General features: G+C 48.1%; 1 protein-coding gene across 1 annotated transcript in view; it reads right to left on the reverse strand.

The window, feature by feature from the left end:
* Nucleotides 1-26,033, reverse strand: part of LOC140387413 (A-kinase anchor protein 13-like) — a 478,070-nt gene that overhangs the window by 61,275 nt on the left and 390,762 nt on the right. The window contains 2 exon segments of the mRNA XM_072470498.1: nucleotides 94-160; nucleotides 2,283-2,350. Coding sequence (XP_072326599.1) covers nucleotides 94-160; nucleotides 2,283-2,350 — 135 coding nt within the window.

The following is a 26,033-nucleotide window of genomic DNA, read 5'->3' on the forward strand; positions in this document are numbered from 1 at the left end:
ATGCTGTGTAAACCGTGATTGGGTGAATTATATAAATATCCCCTGGGTACTACCAGCAGTAAGCTCTATAAATACAGATCAAAAGATGCTTACTTTTATTTCTCATGTTGACAACAGTGGGTAATGTCGAAGAATCCTGGGCCTGAGGGGCGTTTTGTTGCTGAAATGAAGAGTTTGATGCAAATTAACATACCGCATGCAACATTAGAAAATATACAGATTGCCACCGACTCACTTCAGTTTCCCATCGGCATGTTTGAGCATTCCCAATTTAGGCAAGAGTGTAGGAATAGTCAAGGCAGGCAACGCAATTCCGAATGTGGCACAGTTCAAAATATATATATATATATATATATATATATATACAGGTGAAGACGGTCCTCCAGCTTTTTATCACAACATCCAATTGTGCCTTACCTATAATAATACGCAATTCCGTTCCCCCCCCCTCCTAATTATGGGGCAATTTAGCAAGGCCGATTCACCTACCCTGCACATCTTTGGGTTGTGGGGGTGAGACCCATGCAGACACGGGGAGAATGTGCAAACTCCACACGGACAGTGTCCCGGGGCCGGGATCGAACCCGGGTCCTCAGCGTCGTGAAGCAGCAGTGCTAAACACTGCGCCACCGTGCCGCCCATTCCAACCCAGAAGTTAATTCCATATTTTGATTATTCTTAGCAGGAAGGCATTCTTAACAATAGTCCTAAATTTGCTTTTCATATTCTCAATCGATCTCCACTTGCTCTGTCATGGTTTGGTGTTTTGATTTTTTACAGTTCATGTTACCTTCGGTATCTCTGCAATGTTCCTGCCCGAAGCTGGGTATCAGTCTCATGGTTATTCTCCGCACTGCTCCAAATGCTTTAAAACCCTCATTGTAACAAAACTGGACACAGCACTCAAGATGTGACTTACTGTCACAAGGTTAAAAGTTAAACTGAGCTCTGGCTATTAGGACACAAGCTTTACCTGTCTTGCTGGTTAAGTCCCTCTCTGTCACTGGTTAGACTCAATTCTGCTCCTTTATGGAATAGACTCCTGAACAAAAGCAATTACACTTGATGAAGAATCTCAGAGAGGTCGCAGGATTTATCGTGAGAGCACTGGAACAGCAGGGGGCAATCCGTCAAGGAAGCCATTTGAGATGTGAACAAATATGGAAGCTAACTGAACACAGAATACAGGGCGGCATGGTAGCAGTGGTTAGCACGGTTACTTCACAGCGCCAGGGTCCCTGGTTCGATTCCTGGCTTGGGTCGTGTGGAGTCAGCACGTTCCCCCCATGTCTGCGTGGGTTTCCTCCGGGTGCTCCGGTTTCCTTCCACAAGTCCCAAAAGATGTGATTGTTAGGTGAATTGGACATGCTGAATTCTCCCTGTATGTACCCGAACAGGTGCCAGAGTGTGGCGAATAGGGGATTTTCACAGTAACTTCGTTGCAGTGTTAATGTAAGCCTGCTTGTGATACTAATAAAGATTATAATTGTTATTATTATACCCCACAACAGCTATTAGATTGATGACCAAATTATTATTTTTTCAGTGGCTTTCGTGGGAGAACAAACAACAGTTAAGCCATCGGGAGAACTCCTCTGTTCTTCTTCCGATAGTGCAATGTAAAATAGAATCCCTACAGTGCAGAAAGAGGCCATTCGGCCCATCGAGTCTGTACCAACCGTTTGACAGAGCAACCCACCTGGGCCCAATCCTCCGCCCTATCCCCATAACTCCACCCAAGGGCAATTTAGCACGGCCAATCCACCTAACCTGCCTTTCTTTGGACTGTGGGAGGAAACTGGAGCAACCAGAGGAAACCCACGCAGACATGGGGAGAACGTACAAATTTCACACAGGTGCGAGGTTGGAATCGAACCCGGGTCTCTGACGCGGTGAGACAGCAGTGTTAACCACCGTGTCACCGTGCCGCCAGATGTAGACGGTTATGTTCACCTGGTCCTGTTTCACACATCATCGATTATATAGCATTTCCCACTGTACAGTACGGCAACCGAGAGCATGTGCTCAAGCCCATGGAGTTTGTCTTGAACTCCAGTTTCTGGCTCAGCTGAGAATGCTACCACTGTGTCAAGATCACAATTGGAGCCTTATGCTACATCGGCCTTGCCACACCTGGAGGCATGTGACATTAGATCCCTCAAGTGAAAGGAGTATTCCAGTTCCTCGCACCAACATCTCCCCACCTCAAGTCCAACACTAACTGACCAGGAACAATTAAAAACAAATCTCGCACCACCAGCAGAGATTGAGAGAATAAATACCTTCTGTTTAATCTTGTTACAGGAGGGCAGACTGTCCCTGCAGCTCTTGTGAACTTGTGCATTGCAACCTGACAAGATAAAGAAGAAAAGTTGTTAGAAAAAAATTACAACAGGAAACTGAACGCAAACCATTATATGTATAATTTTGTTGACACCTAACTTAGTGGTGGTTTGAGAGATTAGAATGCAGTGAGACATGATTATTATAATGCCAGTTTGCATTTATACAGCATCTTCAAAATGTCCCAAGATAGCTCACAGGAGCGTAACCAGGCACAGCAAAACAGAGTACTGCACACGGAGAGTCAGAAATGGAGGTGTAGGAGGCAGTGGTATTGTCTTTTTAAAAAAAAAATGTATTTTATTACAAACATGTATCAAAACAGGTTACAACACATAAACACCCTGGGAAGCATACTACCCAGCAATCAACTATACAGTCTGTACACATTTTTTCCCCTTTTTCACCCCCCCCCCCCCCCCCCCCCCGCCGTGATGAACACCTCCTCAAACATGGTCACAAACATCCCCCACCTTTTCTCAAACTAACTGCAGAGCCCATTGACTCATATTTTATCTTCTCCAACTGCAGGAAGTCGTACTGGTCACCCAACCAGGCCACTATCCCCGGTGGCGATGTGATCGCTACTCCAGTAAAATTCGCCTTCCTCCTCTCCATGAGCTCCGGCTTCTCTGAAACCCAATTATCACCACCAAAAGGTCCGGGTCCACCTCCTCCTCCACTATCCTTTTAAAAAAATAAATTTAGAGTACCCAATCAATTTTTTCCAATTGAGGGACAATTTAGTCTGGCCAATCCACCTACCCTGCACATCTTTGGGTTGTGGGGGCGAAACCCACGCAAACACGGGGAGAATGTGCATACTCCACATGGATAGTGACCCAGAGCCAGGATCGAACCTGGGACCTCGCGCTGTGAGGCAGCAGTGCTAACCACAGATCCACCGTGCAGCCCTCCTCCCCAACTATCCTGGCTAATACTGCGAACACTCCCGCCCAGAATCTTCCTAATTTTTCGCAACCCCAAAACGTGTGCGTGATTCGCTGGCCCCTACCCACACCTCTCACACTCATCTGCTACCCCCTGAAAGAACCCACTCATTCTCGCCCAAGTCATATGCACGCTGTGCACCACTTTAAACGCACCAGGCTTATCCTTGCACAGGAGGAGGTCCCATTTACCCTATGCAGTGCCTCACTCCATATTCCCCAATTGATCTCCCCTCCCAATCCCCCTTCCCATTTCGGAGGCAGTGGAATTATCACTGGACTAGTAATCCAGAGTATAAAGGGTAATACTCTGGGAGCGCAGGTTCGAATCCCATCTCGGCAGATGGTGAAATTTGATTTCAGTAAATATCTATAACGAAATAAAAACTACAGTCTATCGTCATAAAAACCCATCTGGTTCACTCATGTCCCTTTAGGGAAGGAAATCTGCCATTGTTACTCAGTCTGGCCTGATGCAATAAGTTCTAGCCCAGTTCCCTTGAATACAAAAAAATGGAACAGAAATATTTGGCACCAGTGAGGCAGAGTGAGAGCAAACAGACTGAGGGATAGGTGACAGATACATTCACAGACAGCCAAGAACAAGAGTGATTCACTCACTGCAAACTTTACAAACACTGAAAATCTGAAACCAAAACAGCAGATGCTACAAAGCTGGTAATGAGTAGACAGTCAAGAGAAAAGGCTCAATAACACGGAGGAGATCCTTCAGCAGAAGGTGAGATGTCTCATCTTTGAAGTGTTCAGTAAGTTGGTTCAACGTTGACTGCAACTGGATGCAGTGAAACTAGAAACAGGTTTCTGACACAGGAGATGGTCCAACACTGTTTTATTGAACTTCCTGATTGCTGTACATAGTCTGCTGTGGGTTGACACTCTACCAATCTAACTGATAACCTCCTACTGGCTTGACCAGACTAACTCTACCTCATGGTGATAGTCCCCACTGGCTTGTGCACTCTTACTATTTCAGTAGCTGTGTCCTGTAGAGAGCGGGAGAGTCTTAATGCCCTGTGTGCTTTATAGTGGTGGTGTCCTGTCTGGTGATTGGTTGTTCTGTGTCGTGTGTGTTCATTGGTTATCCTGTGTGTCAATCACTGCCTGTCTGCATCTCATTATATACATGAGTGGATATTATGACAATCTTTAGGTTGAAGAGTCACCTAGGCAAATTCTGTTTATAGAACCCAGCACCAACATGGTAAAATTCTGCCACAACCTTGTATTTACATGGAATTCGCCGTTGATGTTCCACGAGGTTTCAGACACAAGAAATAAAAAAGTGAACCTGCACCCAGACAAGTAGGGGTCACAGATAAGCTTGGCCAACGAGGTGGGTTTTTAGGTGGGCATTGAAGTAGGAGCAAGTGGCGAGAGAGTGGGGTTTAAGGAGGGAATCACAGACCATTGGGCCTGGGTAGCTGAATGCATGGCAGCCGAGAGTGGTCAAAGGGAAGAAAGGGTTACATAGAGGGGCCAAGGTTTCAGCACAGTGGCAGATAAAAGGTCCTACTGTTTATAAATGACAGTTTTTTAACTTTTGGTCACTCTTGTTCCAAGAAGGTGTGTAGGTTAGGTGGATTGGCCATGCTACATTGCCCCTTAGTGTCCAAAAGATGTACAGGTTAGGATACGGGGTTATGAGGATAGGGTGGGGTGGACAAGGGACTGGACCTGGGTAGAGTGCTCTTTCAGAGGGTCAGTGCAGACCCGATGGGCTGAATGGCCTCCTGCTGCTCTGTAGGGATTCTATAACAATCGAACAGGTGACTGTCCAAGTAATTATCAATAGCTTTAATCAAGTTATCTTAACGTTAACCATGTTTTGAGCTGCTTTCACACTGCCGGCAAGCCTGTTCTGGGGGGAGGGGGAGGGGGGGGGGTTGAAAATGGGGCAGGAACATTTTCTGCACATTGTCCACTCGCACATTTTAACATGTATAACTTCAATATTTTAATAAAGTTTGAGCGTACAAACGGACAACACGTGTTCAATTCGGACAGCGTCCCTTGCTCAAATTCAAAACAGGCTAGAGATCGGGTCTACCTCCTGGTGCACAATTTCAACATCAAATAACTGAAGCCTCTTCGAATGTTCATTTCTTAACTTGAAAGCACATTGTCGTACACCACTCTCACCTCCCCACATCCTCAGTGTGATATAATCAACACCCTTCTGCGAAGGCACAAGCTCTATTTTCTCCTTTCTCAAAACTAAGGACCTCCTCAGCTCCTCCCTCTCTACAACAATCCACCGGCATTTAACCATCAGTTTCTGATTTCCCCCATCTTCGCTTTACTTGTTCCGACCTTGGTGTTTTCCCGTGTTATGGCCTTTGACCTTTCACCCTGATTGCTCACGAACTGAAACATAAACATTGCACTGTTGTCACCCGCATTTCACCAAATGCAATGGTTGGCATGTGAAATTGACATACTATGTTAATTTGAACTTGTGCACCCAGTACACCACCATTTTATCTTCTGTTCTTCCTCAAGCGTATTTTGTGTTAAATAAAAATGGTGCAGCACTAGTACCGGGGACAATTTGAAATGATGAAACAGGAGCATTGGACAATAAGTGACACACTGCCTTGCATGACCTCAGGAGCGCTTTTCAGCCAATGCTTGAAGTTTAGTCACTTTAGCAATGTAGGAATTGTGCGTTGCCCTAAGTGTGATTTTTCCGGACAGTGCAGGTGTCAATGCGTCACATCAGCCACACGCAGAACTGATCTTACTTGGAAAGAAGCCTTGCGCTCTTTGTCAGCTGGGAACACAAAGACATGGATTCTACAGTAAGACTAGAATACAGTCAACGTGACGGCCACCTGCAATGACTGCCAACTTAAACACACTTTGTTATTGCTTATACAGTTGCAATTGTCAACCACAAGCTGCTTAATGTCATCAGTGCTAGTGTTTACTCACAGTTAATCAATTTAAATTTGAACTTTGCATACTTTATAGAAATGATACACGCTTGGGGTGCGGAATGATGGTGCTTATAGTACTGCTGAAGTCTATGGTTGCCTTCAACTTTCATGGCATTGGACTACATTAGAAAGCATTAGGCAAGGGCAGCACTGTGGCGCAGTGGGTTAGCCCTGCTGCCTCACGGCGCCGAGGTCCCAGGTTCGATCCCTGCTCTGGGTCACTGTCCGTGTGGAGTTTGCACATTCTCCCCGTGTTTGCGTGGGTTTCGCCCCCACAACCCAAAAATGTGCAGGGTAGGTGGATTGGCCACCCTAAATTGCCCCTTAATTGGAAAAAAATAAATTGGGTAGTCTACAGTTATAAAAAAAAAGCATTAGGCAGAAATCTGACTGGAACAAATCAAATCGGTGAACTTTACTCGCGGCCTACCTCTCAAGAATTCTTTGGAACAGAAAAGCTCCGTGTCCCAATAAGCACCCCCATTTTCCAGAAACCTCTACTCTAAAACACCATCCTTCATGTAGCGATACTCCCGATTCTCTTTAGGCTTATCGTCCCAGACGATCATAGGCTGACTAGTGGTGCTACTCAGTACAGGAGGTGTGTGGAGAGATCAGTTCAGTCCACAAGAGGGTCATTCAGGAGTCTGCTAACAGTTGGGAAGAAACTGATTTTGTATCTGTTAGTGCGTATTCACAGACTTTTGTATCTCCTGCCCGATGGAAGAGGTTGGAAGAGAGAATAACCCGGTTGGAAGAGAGAATAACCCTGCTACACCCAAGGCAGCGGGAGGTGTGGACAGAGTCCCGAGGATCACCACAGGTGAGGGGCAAGGTCAAGAAGGTGGGCCTTCATGACTAACCTCAGATGGTACAGGAGTCGAACCGGTGCTGTTGGCCATCACAAAGCACCTGTCCAGCCAACTGATCCAAACCGGCCCCAGTTTAGACTGTGCTTTAATATCCCATTCCTAGAACATAGAACATTACAGCGCAGTACAGGCCCTTCGGCCCTCAATGTTGCGCCGACCTGTGAAACCACTCTGAAGCCCATCTACACTATTCCCTTATCATCCATATGTTTATCCAATGACCATTTGAATGCCCTTAGTGTTGGCGAGTCCACTACTGTTGCAGGCAGGGCATTCCACATCCTTACTACTCTCTGAGTAAAGAACCTACCTCTGACATCTGTCCTATATCTATCTCCCCTCAATTTAAAGCTATGTCCCCTCGTGTTAGACATCACTATCCGAGGAAAAAGGCTCTCACTGTCCACCCTATCCAATCCTCTGATCATCTTGTATGCCTCAATTAAGTCACCTCTTAACCTTCTTCTCTCTAACGAAAACAGCCTCAAGTCCCTCAGCCTTTCCTCATAAGATCGTCCCTCCATACCAGGCAACCTCCTGGTAAATCTCCTCTGCACCCTTTCCAATGCTTCCACATCCTTCATATGATGCGGTGACCAGAATTGCACGCAATACTCCAAATGTGGCCACACCAGAGTTTTGTACAGCTGCAAGATGACCTCATGGCTCCGAAACTCAATCCCTCTACTAACAAAAGCTAACACACCGTACGCCTTCTTAACAACCCTTTCAACCTGGGTGGCAACTTTCAGGGATCTATGACGGCGGGCGGGAGGCTGCCGCACAATGGAGGGGTCCCATTCGGCAACGGCATTTTCGGGGCTTTAAGCCCGGTCCCAGGGTCCACGGAGGCGGCAGAAGCAGGGAGAAGGCACGGAGGAGGCACAGTGAAGACACAGGAGGAAAAAAAGAACAAAGAAAAATGTCGAGGGTGAGCAAGAAAACGGCCGAAAAAAAAACAGCTGAAGGTCCGTCGGGGAGTGGAAAGGTCACCGCGGAGTCACCAAGGAAAATGGAGGCTGGAGTACCAGGGAAGGCAGCACTGCTTACGGCTGAAGAAATAACTAAGGTGATGGCTGCAGAATTTGAAAAGCAGTTGGCGCAGATTGCGAAATGCATGGAGACGGTGAGGAAGGAGATGAGGGAGGTTCTGAGTGTGCTGGTGGAGGAGGCGGTTTCCCCGGTGAGGACGGAGGTGGCGAGCTCAGTGGCGGAGGTGCGAGAGCACGGGGAGGCGCTGAAGGAAGTGGAGGAGACTTTATTGCAGCACGGTGATCAACTTGCCTCGATGGGGAAGGAGATGCGGAAGGTGATGGATACTAACAAGGATCTGAGAGGAAAAATGGAAGACCTGGAAAACAGATCCAGGCGACAGAATTTGAGGATTGTGGGGCTGCCCGAAGGAGTTGAAGGACCGAAGCCGACTGAGTATTTTGCCGCGATGTTGGCAAAACTATTGGGGGAGGGGGAGGATCCCTCCCGATATGAACTGGATCGTGCTCATCGGTCGTGGAGGCCTGTACCAAAGGCGAGTGAGCCGCCAAGGGCAGTGACTCTGTGCTTCCGTAGGTACTGTGTGAAGGAGAACGTCCTGAGCTGGGCCAAGCAGAAGCAGGTGGTGCAGTGGGCTGGAGCTGGTATACGTGTATACCAGGACTTTACGGTGGAGCTGGCGAGGAGACGGGCTGCCTTCAACCGGGTGAAGAGGGCACTGTACATTAGCAAGGTGCGGTGCGGCATTGTATATCCAGCGAAGCTGAGGGTGACTTACAAGCTCAGGGACTTTTACTTAGGAACGGCGGAAGCAGCGGGGGAGTTTGCGAAAGCAGAAGGACTGTGGCAGAACTGACAAATTGAGGAATGGCCATGTGCCGATGTAATCTCATGACTGTATTTTCTTCTTTTTTGGTGTAGAGACTAAAGGAGCCAATGTGGTATATATTTGGACAAGGGAAGGGACGGGACTTTCACTCGAAATGAGGGTTCTTTGGGGTGTAGGTGGATATGCAGGGTTTGTGTGCTAAAAGGGGATCTTTGGGCTTTCCTAGGGCCGGGCAAGTGGGAAAGGGACCCGGACGGGGGCCTCCACCCTGGCCGGTTTAAGCCGGCCAGTGAATGGGAGTGAGGTGGGGGAGGGGCTGCGGCCATCGGAGCCTGACAGAACGGGGTCCGAGTGGTATAGCCGGGGTGGAAAGTTGGGGGGAGGGAACCGAGGTTGGGAGGAGGAGTTTTACAAGAGGCAGTGGACGGGAGGAGCTGGAGACCGGGGGTGGGGGGTGGGGGGAGCTGTGTAAGATTAAGGGTGACTACGGGTAATCCCAGATTCCTTTTTGTCATTTGTTTATGTAAACATGCGGGTTGAGGTTTGGGGGTTGGTGGGTAGATGGGATCGTTGTTATTATGGGGACTGACTTATCTTGCTGATTATTGTTTATTGTTGATGGATGTAAATGTGGGAGAAAATGTGAAAAAGGAGGAAAATAAAAAAACCTTTCAGGGATCTATGTACATGGACACCGAGATCTCTCTGCTCATCCACACTGCCAAGAATCTTACCATTAGCCCAGTACTCTGTCTTCCTGTTATTCCTTCCAAAATGAATCACCTCACACTTTTCTGCATTAAACTCCATTTGCCATCTCTCAGCCCAGCTCTGCAACTTATCTATATCCCTCTGTAACTTGTAACATCCTTCCGCACTGTCCACAACTCCACCGACTTTAGTGTCATCCGCAAATTTACTCACCCATCCTTCTACGCCCTTCTCCAGGTCATTTACAAAAATGACAAACAGCAGTGGCCCCAAAACAGATCCTGGTGGTACACCACTAGTAACTGGACTCCAGGCTGAACATTTCCCATCAACCACCACCCTTTGTCTTCTTCAACTAGCCAATTTTTGATCCAAACTGCTAAATCACCCCGAATCCCATGCCTCCGTATTTTCTGCAATTCCTAGTTTTCCTTTGACACACTGCTTACCTTTGTTCGGCCATTAAGGGATTCTGATCTCTTAAATGTGCCACTATCAGTACCATTCTTGGATTTAATCACCGCCTTTTACATCTCTTGTCTTTTTGTCCATGATATCTTTGTCAATCTCCACCTACCGCTGGCCCTCTATTCAGCTCCCCCTCCCCCCCCCAAACAGTACAAGTCTGACCTATGTCCAGTTTTCTCTTGCTTGAACAAAGAGTCATCCAGACTCGAAACGTTAGCTCCCTTCTCTCTCCACAGACGCTGTCAGACCTGCTGAGATGCTCCAGTATTTTCTGTTTTTGTTTCAGATTCCAACATCCGCAGTAATTTGCTTTTAGCTTCAGTCCCCTAACTTTACAAACTCAATTACTGTCTTGAGGGAGAAACAAACCACACCCAGCTGCTTTCCTTATTAATCTTTCAAAAAGTAAAATACTCTGAAAGCTGGAAATATGAAATATGAAAAAAAAAAATGCAGGGAGTACTCAGCATGTCAGGTAGGACTGGCATGCGGGAGAAACAGAGTTAAGATTTCAGGTCCATTACCATTCGTCAATTTGCTGCTCTAGATTTACTGACTGGCACTATTTTAACACCAAGAGTGAGAGCTCAACACCGATTAAGTTAAAATCGGAGGAAAATCACAGTTTCAAATGCTTCAGTGTAGGGAGAACTATAATTTCATCAGTTGGTTCGCATCTAGAATATTAGAAATAATTACTGCGAATATTCCAAACAACACGTACAAACCACATCAAATCTGAGCAGTAAAGCCCAGGCAGGTACAAATTAATGAACGAAGGGGACGGAGAACTGAAGGTGAAGAGTAAGATGACAAGTGAAGAATTCGGCAGTAAGATTGTACATGGATTTGCTCAAAAAATTAGGAGGAGGGTTTTGTATGTTTTTACAGTTTTTATGTACCCCTCTCTTTCCCTGGCTTTTCTCCTGAAGGCAGACGCTTTTGCTGGAACAACCATTAGCATGGGTACTGGCTATCTTCAGGTAACTAGCTCAAGTGAGCATCTTACAAGCGTGCCCCCAGATGATGAATAATGAATAATAATTCTACCTGCAAAGCAACACCTCATTCTCAAAATTCTCTTCCTTGTTCTCCAACCCCTCCATGACCTCACGACTCCCCATGTCTGTAATCTCCCCAAGACCTTCTGAGATATCTGGATGCTACTAATTCCAACTTCTTGAACATCCCCAATTTTAACTGCTCCACCAGCAGTGGCTGTACCTTCAGCTGCTAAGCTTCTTAGCTCTGGAAGTCCCTCCCTGAACCTTATTACCTTCATCTCTTTGATCAAATATTTGACTATCTACCGTGGTTCACCCCTTATACTGCATGGAGTCGATTTTTGCTTTACTCATGTTCCTGGATATACTAATACTACTATACTAAAATTGGTGTATATGTACAACTTGCGATTGTTATAAATTGGGCAAGTGAATCACAGGAAAGTTAGACCATGTCTACAACCTGCTGACCACCCGTTTTACAGCACAGGAAAACTAGGTAGCAATCGGGAGCAACAGCAGCCCTGACTGTTCCCCATTTCCCTAGGTCAGAGGCCCAATCATAATGCCCCTTAGTCTCACGCTACTGGAGATCAGTTGGGGTCAGGATGGACCAGAGGTCAAACTGGAGCTCTTTTATTCGCCTGCTCTGGTTCCAGCCCCCCCTTGGCTGCATTCACCTACTTCTGACCCAAGAACGTTTTGACGACCTCATACCTTCTGCAGCTGTTCGCATTTGGTTGAAGAGCTGAATCCAATTCTCTTGTGTTGCAAACAAAGAAACCAAGTCTTTTCACCAAACAAAGGACATGGCAATCTGTTAAAACGTTCGTCAAGTTTGCAATCTATTAGGTGGATTGGCCATGATCAATGCACAGCGGATAGGGCGGGGGAGTGGGCCTAGTTAGATTATGCGTTCGAAGGGTCAGTGTGGACTTGGATGGGCTGAAAGCACTGTAGGTATTTTGTGGATATCATACCAGATTCAAATCACCTGAACACACTTTAAAATGAATTGTCAACTCACATTATAAGAATGTGCATTGGATATCGGTACTAAATGCTGCACTTCAGAATGGCCTCCCTGAATGCTGCAACAATATTGTGATTCCCTCGAGATACGGGAGCGAGAAAAAAGTTTTAATATTCACCCAATACACTGCTGCGGATCCATGGAATTTAAAAACAAAGGCAACCTTCTGGAACTGGCAAGGTTCTTTGGTTCATCAAAGCTTGGCCCTTCAATACTTCCTTCACTTTGCACTAACCTTGAGTCTCAGCTCAGACAAGCTGGTTCCACTCCCGTTTCAGAGTCGGAAGCTCCATTGAGGAAACTGAGCACGTAATCCCACACACTCAATTACAGAGGACTTGCTGCCTGGCTGGGCGAGGCCACCTTTCAAGCGACATGTTAAAAATCACGTGTTAACTCTTCAACCAACCTGGCCAACGCCCTTCCTTCGATCAAAATCAGCAAATTTAATCAGATCATTATCAAATGTGGGATAGCTGCAGACCTCAAAATGTAATAAAGTGTTGTCGAGATGACTTTTTGCTTTTTCTGCATTCAGTGTGACAGGCTGAAATATTGATGGAAGAGTTCTGTTTTGCCCTCAATGATGGCTCCATGAGTACACACAATGCTAACTGTGACAGCCATCTATAGCACAAATAAACGCAAATTCAGCCCCACTTTGTACCAATGGGCCTATACTAATTATAGTTTAGAAGCGTGAGGGATGATTTTATTGAAATATATACAATTATTTTTCAAAAATTTAGAATACCCAATTAATTTTTCCAATTAAGGGGCAATTTAGCGTGGCCAATCGATCTACACTGCACATCTTTGGGTTGTGGGGGCGAAACCCACGCAGACACGGGGAGAATGTGCAAACTCCACACAGACAGTGACCCAGGGCCGGGACCGAACCTGGGACCTCGGCGCCGTGAGGCAGCAGTGCTAACCACTGGACCACCTTGCTGCCCCAAAATATATACGATTCTAAGGGGGCTTGACGGGATAGACACTGAGAGATGGTTACTCTCATGCGGGAATCTACAAGGGGGCACGGTTTCAAAATTTGAGATCAAGGTGAGGAGGAATTTCCTTTTTCAGTGGGTTGAGAGTCTTTGGGACACTTCCTCTAGTGTGCAGTGGGGGCTGGGTCATTAACCATACTCAAGGTTGAGTTGACGGATTTTTGTAAGCTGAGGGAGTCAAGGGGGCAGGCACGAAAGTGGAGATAAGGCTACAATCAGATCAGCCATGATCTTATTGAATGGCAAAGCAGTCACGATGGCCCGAATAGCCTACTGCCGTTCCTATTCCTTATGATCTTATAACAAATTCTGCCAGGGCAGTAGTCAATGTACATATACCCATCAAGAGCCACATCCTGGACTAGAGGACGGACCAATGCCTACCCATTGATTGCAGCTGCAAGGTGCTGACAAGATTTTGGTCAAGTGAGAGATTATAAGTGATCTCAGTTGTGATGCCTTTCCCTTTCACAGCCCAATAGCTCGCCAATGAAAACACAGGGAAACAGAGGGGCTGTTCTGCCCACAGAAACATTCCTGGAAATGAATTTCCCTTGTTCATTCTGAAGAATGGGACAGTATCACAAACCACAGGAGCCAATTAAATAACCCAAAGAAAATGTTACTGGATCTAATGGGAGTTTTCCACCAGTTCAAGCACTGGATTAATCCAAGGCCTGCAACAGTGTAAAGGCTCCACAGAGACATCTATGTATAGCAAAGTTTCCTAAGCTGCTGCCAGTACTGAAGGATATGTGCAATCAAAAGGACATTGTGAAACCGAGCAAACCTCATTACATTATTTCAGCAAAGCTGGACGTCTCTCCATCCTGTGCACTATTTCTAAACTATGCGTAGGAAAGACACCGAGGATAAATCGGCAGGGTGAAGATCTCTTCTGCATGTATAACCACCTTTGTGATTTCATTATAAAGTGCACACATGGAGAAGTTATTTTTGGGTGATCTAAATGTTATCTCCCTTGGTTAGAGATCGGAACAGTTGACGTTTCTGTCAACCAACTGAACAAGGAGGATGTGGGAATCCGTCAGAAAGGTCATGCGATTTGTTTACTAAGTGATGGCTGCAGAGGGATTAATGGTGAAAATCAAGAAAGATGGCAGCTTTGCCTCACTTATTTGTTAATTGCATATTAATTGTGTTTAATTGTATACAGGTGGTGGCTGTTAACTGGGGCTTCACGTGAGCACAAATAAAGAGTCACTTATCGAACCTGTGGTGTGGTTGAATGAGGAAGTGTCATTTGTAACTCTAAATAAATGTAAGACTCAGTGAAGATTGGCTCCAGCACATCCTTCACCAGTTGGTTGTGTGGTGATATACATCACAAAGTACACAAAGGGTTAATGTACATACACTACACCTAGCTAGACACGAGAGGGAGCACCAGAGACATGACACACAGACAGTCAACCAATAGGTCAGTAAGATAGGACACGACCAATGGGCATTCACGATACACACAGGTGACACTATCACAAGAGGGCATTACACCAACCCATATAATAGGACACATCACACATGCTCAGTCTCTTTCCAGTGGAGACACTCAGTGAGTACAGACACAGGGTTGATTGAACATCACTCCCACCACGTGGATTGTAGCAGACTGGTTTGTCAGTCTGAGTAGCTATAGCAGGATTAACAGTAGTGTCGAATCCAAGTAGGAGAATTGTTAATAGTTTAATAAACGTGTTAAACCTATCTCCAAGTCTGAACCTTCCTTTGTCAGAGTGCACATCAAGGAAGCAGCTTATGCTACATCGAGAGCATAACAAAACAGGTTGCCCCAAGATGAACTTTCTCATCGTTGCACCATTATGATGAGGCATGGGCTTAAATAGGGTGCTCCTTCCAAGGGCCGGCGCAAACCCGATGGGCTGAATGGCCTCCTTCGGCACTGTAAATTCTATGATACTCCCAGCATCAATTTCACCGAACAGTATAAAGGGGTGAACTCAGATGATGTCAATGTCACCAGATTTTAAGAACATAGGACTGTTTGGGTGGGGGTGCATACAATGGGAAACCCCGTTGGCAATGGCGAGACAGGAAGATCCCACCCCCAGCCAATGGCAGATCACCTCCACCACTGCAAAGCACATCGCTGGGGGTTGGGGGACACGCAGAAAATCCCACCAATAAGTAGCAGGAGTGGGCCATACAACCCATCAAGCCATTCCAGAAAATCATGACTGATTTTCTACCTCATCTCCACTCTCTCTGAGGAGAAAATCCCCATATCCCTCAAATCCCATAGTGTCCAAACAACTGTCGATGTTTCTCTTGAATATATCGAACACCCAAGCATCCACAGCCCTCCGGGATTGAGAACAACAGTTGCACCAAAGAAATTACTCATCTCAGCCCCAACTGGTCCCTGAACCTGAGAATATGCCTTTATTTCTAGACTTTCCAGGATAGAGCCATTGAAAGGGAAATTAGGAGGGATTACCAAGAGCTGACCATGGAGTGGGTTTTAAGGAGGCCCGGAGGCGATGGAGGTGCAGAGCTGGAGTTGCTTAGGCAGAGAATGCCAGAGGGTGGAGCCTAGTGGGCAGTAGGGAAGGCATGGGGGAAAGAGGGCAGAGTTCGAGCTATGGGGTGTCATAAGCCTGGAGGAAGGGGGGGGGGGGGTTTGGTGGGGTGGGGGGGGGGGGGGGGGGGGAGAACCACAGACTTTGGGAGACTTGGGGCAAGATAGAATACACGCAACAGAGTTTTTGATGAAGGAAATATTATGTTGGGGTGGGGGTGTGAACATGACGCCGACTACCACTGTTGAAGGCTCTTTGCGCTTAGGGTTTGATTGTTCCCCTGACACCCTGTCAACAACTTACTGAAGGACAATAGACTCCTCGACATCCAAACAAACAATGCAAATTTCCCTAATGCCTCCTTTGCAACTGATGGTTAACTCAAAGTTCTAAATAATTTTGTGTCATAAGAAATGGAATGAAAAGTACCCAGGCCTACGAGTCTGTGTTCCAGCTTTCAATGATTCCACATTGCATCTACATTATTGCACAAAGAAAAGACTGAAAATCGCCCTTAGAGGAGAGGTATCGTATGGTGAATGGGCAGGGAAAGAATAGTGGAAACTTTAAGTGCAGTTCCTAGACAAATGGCAGCTGCTGATTGCTAGGAATCAGGGGGAAAAGAATTACTGGAATGATCATAATAAGATGGAAAAAATAACCAGCTCTTATTTTTCTGGTACTTATGCTGTCACTGCAGTTTTCCCTTTTTTACGACTGCCCTGCGGAGTCAGAAAATAGGCAAAGTATCTTTTCACACTCCACAGACTGCCTGCCAATAGTGTAAGGAGGTTAAGATGGAAAGAAAAAAGCAAACTTTACAAAAACTGCTAAAGCAAGGGATTTTCCACTCCAGATCGATTTCACCATTAAGGGAAGAATGAGGAGAGGCAACATAAATTAAATATACTATTCAAGAGGCTCCAGGAATGGGAGGCCTGAGCGGTCACATCCTTGATGGCGTCAGGACAAGTTGATGGAGCTGTTCAGAAACGGATGATTTGGCTTTGTAAACTGAAGCATAGAGTACAAAAGCAAGGAAGTTATGCTCAACCTTCATAAATCACAGGTTAGTCCTCTGGTGGAGCACTGTGTCCAATTCTGGGCAGTGCACTTCTTGAAGGATGTCAAGGCCTTAGAGAGGGTGCAGAGGAGCTTTACTGAATGGAGCCCAAGGGTGATGGACTTCAATCACACACAGACAGTGGAAAAAGTCAATATTATTACACCTCGAGTCAGGCGCTGCTGCAGGATTCAAACAGTGATCTAACAAGTCAATGGGTTTGACTTCCCTTCTGGGTAGCCTTTTCAGCTAGGGCAGATTTGAATGGCCCCCAGGCTGATTCAAATTTGTGATGCCATTAAAATGAATTACACTCGGGTGACTGCATTGGGCTTTTACCCATCAGCAATGCAGCAGAGGAAAGGTCATGCGTGCTTATTGACCATTTTATTCTGAAGGCAGCAAATAGATCTCTTCCCAGAGGCATTGGGAGAGGAATTTGAACAGAGTATCCATCCAGCAGCACTTTTAAAAAGTGCTCCCAAAGTTTTTCCTCACAGTAACAACCTGACTGATATCAATCATTTCAGTCAATCCCAAAGAAACTAAATTTTGGTCGACATTGGTGCACAGCTTTTTTCATGATTCATTGGTTTGGTTCAGATGTTAAAACAACGGCATTGTCTGCCCACTCAAATGTTTAGGAGGATTTTAAGGATCCCACGGCGCAATAGGAAGAGGAGCTAAGGGCTCTCTCTTCGTGTCCCAGCCAACATTCCTCCCTTAACACCCAGAACAAATCAACTGGCCATTTATCTTGGGGGGGGGGGGCAGGATGCAAAATATTTGCTGCGGTTGCCAAGGGCAACAGCGATCAGAGCCTTTAAAAATCATTCCTTATATGTGAAGCCAGCTTGAGACAAAGTAAATGTGCTACGTAAAGCCAATAATTCCTTTACCAGAAGGAGCAATATATAGACGCTCCAAAATGGAAAATCAGAACACATCCTCACCAAAACTAAAAGGAAAACATAGCTACAGTCATGGACAAAGTTGATCATCAAACTCTGGAGCCTCATTTGTTTATTTTGCTATCCTACATCTGTATAGGGGCTTTTCACAGTAACTTCATTGCAGTGTCAATGTAAACCTACTTCTGACAATAAAGGTTATTATTGTATAAAGCTAATCCATCAAAGTGAAATGAAGCACGGTCCAACTGTTGTACTTGCAATTTTGAGGGTTTACACTGTTACCTTTGTGGGACAAAGATTATTACCATGCACCTGTAACTCACCACACAACAGCTGAACTCAGTTTTAAAATAGGGGACCATTGAAAATCACAAGAGTGGGATTCACGCGTTGCGCCAACTTGGACTTTCCATAATGTAAATAATGTGTAACAATTGAGCCGATATCGCCTGTCCTGCTTCACAGTATTCACTTTGGAGGCTATTCAGCAGGGAAACTCTGTTGCAAGCCAAGTCAGAACAAATTCCACTTTAAAAAAAACCCTACTCATAGAGGTGTTTTGCAGCAAAAGTGTGCCAGTGCTCATGTTACAAAAGGTCTGTATGTCTTTGGTTGATCTTTTCATTTTGCTCACGTTTGTCACTTGATGAGTCATTTTTAAAAAAAATGTTCACTCGCATGCAATTTTTTTTTTTTCATAATGTACACACTTTCCAGCTTCTTGATTCAACTAAGCTTTTTAAACAAAATCTGTCCTCCGGGCAGGCAATCTGTCTTGTGCTTAATTGTTTTGGCACCTACCACCCTCTCCACCTCCCTCAAATCGCTCTGGCCTGGGTTTGTGTTGTTGTGAAGTGCTCCACAGATTATTCATCTGGCACAAAACCAACCAAACCTCAACCTCGCCCCACATTCCCCACCCAGAACACATTGGCTGCTTTTGGATCGTAGCACAGTGGTTAGCACTATTGCTTCACAGCGGCAGGGTCCCAGGTTCAATTCCCGGCTTGGGTCACTGTGCGGAGTCGGCACGTTCTCCCCGTGTCTGCGTGGGTTTCCCCCGGGTGCTCCGGTTTCCTCCGACAAGTCCCAAAAGACGCGCTTCTTAGGTAATTTGGACATTCTGAAATCTCCCTCTGTGTACCCGAACAGGTGCTGGACTGTGGCGACTAGGGGCTTTTCGCAGTAACTTATGGTGGTGGGGGAGGAGGGGGAGGGGGAGGAGGGGGTGGAGGAAGGAATTAGAGACCCTTTTGCCACTGTGATATGTAATGCTCCTTTCTAAACCTATACAGATGATCTTGCGTTTTTGCATTTTATAGTAGGTTTACTTGGAAAGCCACAACTCCATGTATTTTCACAATTCACTTTCAAGCAGACTTGAAGCCAAAAGAAGTGCAAAAGTACATACCGTCCGGAGCTTTCAAAACAGCTGTACTGACGTTTGTATGATTAAATCAATTTATTAACCGTTATTGTTGCAGTAAGCAGGTGCATCCGCCACAGGCCATTATGTCTAATGTCTGTGTAATTAATGAGAGAAAACCTTAAAACCTCAATTGAATACCATGCATCGTATTGGGATCTGCCTAGGGTGGCACAGTGGTTAGCACTGCTGCTTCACACCGCTGAGGACCCAGGTTCGATCCCGGCCCCGGGTCCCTGTCCGTGTGGAGTTTGCACATTCTCCCCGTGTCTGCGTGCGTCTCACCCCCACAACCCAAAGATGTGCAGGGTAGGTGGATTGGCCACGCTAAATTGTCCCTTAATTGGAAAGATTTTTTTAAAAACTAAGTATTGGGATCTGCACCATCGGAAGGACACGCTTTAGCCATGTTGCAATGCTGATTGACTGGGATGCTGCCTCTTAGGAGGATAAAAAGGGTAAAAATCCCAGAGAAATTGCTTCCATTTTCATTAGAAAAATGCAGACGACCAGATTTAAGTGGTTTCAAATGATGGGGCCAACTTTGTCAAAGTAGGCCCTTTCCAAATGCCGAGGAGTCAGGGCAACACGGTAGCACAGTGGCTAGCACTGTTGCTTCACAGCACCAGGGTCCCAGGTTCGATTCCCCGCTGGGTCACTGTCTGTGCGGAGTCTGCACGTTCTCCCCGTTTCTGCGGGTGCTCCGGTTTCCTCCCACAGTCCAAAGATGTGCAGGCTAGGTGGATTGGCCATGCTAAATTGCCCTTAGTATCCAAAAAGGTTGGGAGGGGTTAGTGGGTTACGGGGATAGGGTGGAAGTGAGGGCTAAAGTGGGTCGGTGCATACTCGATGGGCCAAATGGCCTCCTTCTACACTGTATGTTCTATGTCTAGAACAAGAGGCCATGGATACAATACTAAATCCAACAGGTTTAGCATGAAGAGGAGATATGTCTTTACCCAGGAGCATTGTGGGGGCGCGGAATTCACTTCCAGGGTTACTGGCTGAAACTATGGCAACATTCAAGATTCAACTGGACAGTTGGATGGATGAAGGAAAAAAGGGTTGAGGGAATGCAACATGGTTAGACCTACTTGCTCCAGTGGAGGGTAAACAGCGACACAGATTGCCTGGGCCAAATTTCCATGTTGTAAAGGTTCTAAATCTTAGACTGGTCATCAAAGAAACAGACTTGAAACTGCGAGACTGGATAGGGCGGAGGGTCAGACACTGCCCTTTCCCCCCTCAACGTCTCAGTTCAACGTCAACGTCTCAAAATCAGTTCAGGCGAAGGGAAAGAAATGTTTCCTTGGCTAAATAACTGCAACTTATTTGCTTTGAATTTGGTCAGTTTCAAAACAACTCAACAGGGTGGCATCTAGCCAGTGCCTCAAGCTGCCCTCAATCTGGCTGCACGAATTGTCGGTGTGGGAATTGGGGGGGGGGGGGCGGCGGAATGAGGCTGGCGAAGGCACTCTTCAGAGACTGGGACGAATTAGAGTTGTACTGTGCTTTCAAACCTTGCGATGCACGAGCTGATGGTGCTCAATGCCCAAACTGGGGAAACATCCATTCCACAATAATGATTGTTCACTAAACCGAGCCAAGCATCACACAAAAACAGCATAAAGCAAAAAAAAACTGAGTTGAACTAACCACAGGAAAACAGATACTGAAACTTTTATGGGAAGCAGCGGTACTTGCCCTTTTAGGCAAATGCGATTTTAACAAGGAACTAGGCAACTTCTCCATTTAAAGCACAATGTTGCAAACAACTAATAACTCACCCTCTTGTGGTTCCTGCCATTTCTAATTCCACCCCACAGCACTGATCTGCTGCAGAATGCACATCCTCATCTCCACGCAAGAGAGCTGACAACAGAGCATTCACACAAAAAGCAGCAGCCTCAGCATTTAAATCTCCACCTTCAACTAAGCTCAAGATGTGTGTAAGAGGTCTCGTATTACTGATAGGACTGGAGGTGGTTCTGGTGCCTTGGGCAACGCACCTCCCTCAATCAATACAGGTTAACCAGCTAGCCACTGCGATTTATGCTGTGCATAAAGAGACCACTGCGTTTACATAAACAACAACAGTAACCGTGCTGCGAGGTTAATTAATTGGTGGTTGAGTGTTTGGGAATGTCCCCATGCACTACGAAAGTGCTAGTTTTTTCTGCTTTCAAGATGCCAGAGGTTTGCAGCGGTAACGATTGCCGGAATTTTCCAGCCCTGCGGGACAGAAACAAAATCCCACCTGAAGTCAACGGACCTTTGGCTGGTCTGTCGAATCTCCCATCCCACCGGCAATGATTCCCGCCGCCCTACCCAAATCCACACTTCACCCTATCCCCGCAACCGAGCAACCCCACCTAACCTTTGGGCACTACAGGGCAATTTAGCGTCACCAATCCACCTAACCGGCACATCTTTGGATTGTGGGAGGAAACCGGAGCACCCGGAGGGAACCCACGCAGACACGAGAACGTGCAGACTCCGCACAGACAGTCACCCAGCCGGGAATCAAACTCGGGTCCCTGGCGCTGTGACGAAGCAGTGCTGACCACTGTGCGACCGTGTCGCCCAGCTTTTAGGTTATTTTTAAATATAATTAAAATATAAAACGAATAGAAGTACCCAATTTTGTCATCAAACCATCTCAAGGTTTCACACAGGCCTTTGGATATGTGGCAGACGATCATGTCACTAGCGGAGAGGCAATGGTGTCACGGTAATGCCACCAGACTCGCAATCCAGGGGCCCAGACTAATGCTCTGGGGACAGGGATTCAAAGATCACCATGGCATATGGTGGAATCTGAATTCATTGACTGAAAATTCTGGAACGGAATGTTAGTGTCGCAGTGATGGTGACCACGAAACTATCGTTGATTGTCGTGAAAAAAAAACATCTGCCCTTTAGGGAAGGAAATCTGCCATCCTTACCCAGTGTGTCCTCCAGTGACAGGTCACTGCCCTCTCAATTTGGCCTAGCAAGCAACTCAGTTCAAGGGCAATTAGGGATGGGTGACAAATGGTGGCCTTGCCAGAGGGAGCTTCATTCTATTTAAGAATAAGGAAAATGAAAAGTCCCTCAAACCACAGTCAGACGGCGTTACTTGTGTGGTAGTATGTATTGGGGGTCATGTGGGACTGGAAGCCCTAATGTCATTGGCTGACAGATCCCGGGTCCTGGTTGGCCGTTGACCTCTAGCTCCGCCCTGAAGGCGGAGTATAAGAAGCCGGAGTCTTCCCCCGCAGGCCAGTTTACTATCGAGCTGCGGGGGAACAGACACGCTTAATAAAGCCTCATCGACTTCACTCTATTCGTCTCACGGAGTCTTTGTGCGCTACAATTTATTAAGCGTGCCTAAGAAGGACTATGGAGCTCAGGATCATTCCGGAATGCCTGAGGATCAGCCCCCACGCAGTGAACGCGGCAGCAGCCTTCAAGCACTGGCAGACTTGCTTCGAGGCCTACCTCAGAACGACCACCGGCCGGGTCTCAGAAGACCAAAAACTGCAGGTCCTGCACTCGAGGGTGAGAACGGAGATTTTCTCCCTCATCGAAGACTCGGAGGATTTCCAGACGGCGTTCGCAGCACTGAAAAGTCTCTATGTCCGCCCAGTTAACCAAATCTACGCTTGCTACCAGCTCGCGACGAGACGGCAAACTCCCGGAGAATCGATGGACGAGTTCTACGCCGCGCTGCTCATTTTGGGACGAGCCTGCAGCTGCCCGTCGGTGAACGCAAACGAACACACGGACATGTTAATGCGCGATGCTTTTGTGGCAGGTATGCAATCCTCCCAAATCCGCCAAAGACTTCTAGAAAAAGAGTCGCTAGGACTCGGAGGCCCGGGCCCTAGCAGCCTCCCTAGACCTGGCCACGCGTAATACCCTCGCCTACGGCCCCGACCGCGCAGCGACCCATTGGGCCCCGTACGTACTCGTCGCGGCAAACCCCCTACCCCCCCCCCCCGGACACCCCACAGGCTTGCGCGGTCCAAACGCCGAGTCGCACCGGGGGCACCCGCTGTTATTTCTGCGGCCAGGTGAAACACCCCCGACAGCGCTGCCCGGCCCGCGCAGCTATCTGCAAAAGCTGCAGGAAAAAGGGCCATTATGCGGTTGTGTGCCGGTCCCGCGAGGTCGGCGCTGTCCCGGGAGCACAGGGAGCCCTGCAAGCAGTTTTCGCGCCCCAACCCCCCCAGCACACCATGTACGACTCGCAGGCGCAGCCGCTCTGGGTCCCGACCACCGCGGTCCCGGGAGAACTGGGAGCTCTGCACGCCACCTACGCTCCCCAACCCCCCTCCCCGCAGCCCATGTATGACCCGCCGCCGGCGCTACCGCTTTGGGTCCCGGCCAACACTCTCCACGGAGAGGAGGGAGTTTTGCGCGTCCCTAACGCCACCCTAACCCCCACCCCGCGCCCCACGCCTGACCCGCCGGCACCACCTACTTGGGCCCCGACCACCGCTGTCTCCGGTGAGGGAGCTCCACGCGGTCCTAGCGCTCGCGGTCCTAGCGCTCCCCAGCCCCCCCAGCACACCATGTGCGACCCGCAGACGCCGCCATTTTGGGTCCCGGCCACCACGAGGGGAGGAGGGGCGCCGCCATCTTGGACCGCCCCAGACCTGTACGACGCATGGGGGCGGCCATTTTGTCCACCCCGCCGCCATCTTGTGACCCCCCAGCCACGTGCGATGTATGGGGGCGGCCATTTTGTCCATCCCCGACGCCATCTTGGACGGCAACAACAGACCCCACTCCACTACTACAACCACGTCTCGCTTCAATCACGCTCGATCAAGATCGGCCCCGGACACTCCAGACAACGACGACAACGGTGCTAATAAGCGGCCACGAGACGCCATGCCTAGTCGACTCCGGGAGTACGGAGAGCTTTATACACCCCGACACGGTAAGACGCTGTTCCTTGACCACCTATCCCAGCGCACAAAAGATTTCCCTAGCTGCAGGATCCCACTCCGTACAGATCCAGGGATTCTGCATAGTTACCCTAACGGTGCAGGGGAGGGAGTTCACAAACTACAAACTAAACGGCCTTCCCCAACTCTGTGCCCCCACCTTGCTGGGATTAGATTTCCAATGCAATCTACAGAGCCTTACGTTCAAATTCGGCGGCCCAATACCTCCACTCACTATCTGCGGCCTCGCAACCCTCAAGGTGCAACCCCCGTCCTTGTTTGCGAACCTCACCCCGGATTGCAAACCCGTCGCCACTAGGAGCAGACGGTACAGCGCCCAGGACCGGACCTTCATTCGGTCCGAAGTCCAGCGGCTACTAAAGGAGGGCATAATCCAGGCCAGCAATAGTCCCTAGAGAGCGCAGGTGGTAGTAGTGAAGACAGGGGAGAAACAAAGGATGGTCATTGACTATAGCCAGACCATCAACAGGTACACACAACTAGACGCGTACCCTCTCCCCCGCATATCCGACATGGTCAACCGATTGCCCAATATAAAGTCTTCTCCACCGTGGACCTCAAGTCCGCCTACCATCAGCTCCCCATCCGCCCAAGTGACCGCAAGTACACAGCCTTCGAGGCAGACGGGCGATTATACCATTTCCTACGGGTCCCTTTTGGCGTCACAAACGGGGTCTCGGTCTTCCAACGGGAGATGGACCGAATGGTTGATCAACATGGGTTGCGGGCCACATTCCCGTATCTCGACAATGTAACCATCTGCGGCCACGATCAGCAGGACCACGACGCCAACCTCCAAAAATTCCTCCAGACCGCCAAAGCCTTGAACCTCACGTACAACGAGGACAAGTGCGTTTTTAGCACCGATCGGCTAGCCATTCTGGGCTACGTAGTGCGCAATGGGATAATAGGCCCCGACCCCGAACGTATGCGCGCACTCATGGAATTTCCCCTCCCGCACTGCCCAAAAGCCTTGAAACGCTGCTTGGGGTTCTTTTCATATTACGCCCAGTGGGTCCCCCAGTACGCAGACAAGGCCCGCCCCCTAATACAGACCACGACCTTCCCTCTGTCGACAGAGGCTTGCCAGGCCTTCAGCCGCATCAAAGCGGATATCGCAAAGGCCACGATGCGCGCCATCGAAGAGTCCCTCCCCTTCCAGGTCGAGAGCGACGCCTCCGACGTAGCTCTAGCGGCCACCCTTAACCAAGCGGGCAGACCCGTGGCCTTTTTCTCCCGGACCCTCCACGCCTCAGAAATCCGCCACTCTTCAGTAGAAAAGGAAGCCCAAGCCATAGTGGAAGCTGTGCGACATTGGAGGCATTACCTGGCCGGCAGGAGATTCACTCTCCTCACGGACCAATGGTCAGTAGCCTTCATGTTCGATAATGCACAGCGGGGCAAAATCAAAAACGACAAGATCTTAAGGTGGAGGATCGAGCTCTCCACCTTCAACTATGAGATTTTGTATCGTCCCGGAAAGCTGAACGAGCCGTCCGATGCCCTATCCCGCGGCACATGTGCCAACGCACAAATTAACCGCCTCCAAACCCTCCACGAGGACCTCTGCCACCCGGGGGTCACTCGGTTTTACCACTTCATCATGTCCCGCAATCTCCCATACTCTTTAGAGGAGGTCCGTACAGTCACAAGGGACTGCCACATCTGCGCGGAATGCAAGCCGCATTTTTTCAGGCCAGATGGAGCGCACCTGATTAAGGCTTCCCGCCCCTTTGAACGCCTCAGTCTCGATTTCAAAGGACCCCTCCCCTCCACCGACCGCAACGCATATTTTCTTAATGTGGTGGACGAATACTCCCGCTTCCCTTTTGCCATTCCCTGTTCTGACATGACCGCGGCCACAGTCATTAAAGCCCTGAACAGCATCTTCACACTGTTCGGTTACCCCGCTTACGTCCACAGCGACAGGGGGTCCTCTTTCATGAG

This window comes from Scyliorhinus torazame, chromosome 12 (assembly GCF_047496885.1).
Source record: "Scyliorhinus torazame isolate Kashiwa2021f chromosome 12, sScyTor2.1, whole genome shotgun sequence".
Lineage (NCBI taxonomy): Eukaryota > Metazoa > Chordata > Chondrichthyes > Carcharhiniformes > Scyliorhinidae > Scyliorhinus > Scyliorhinus torazame.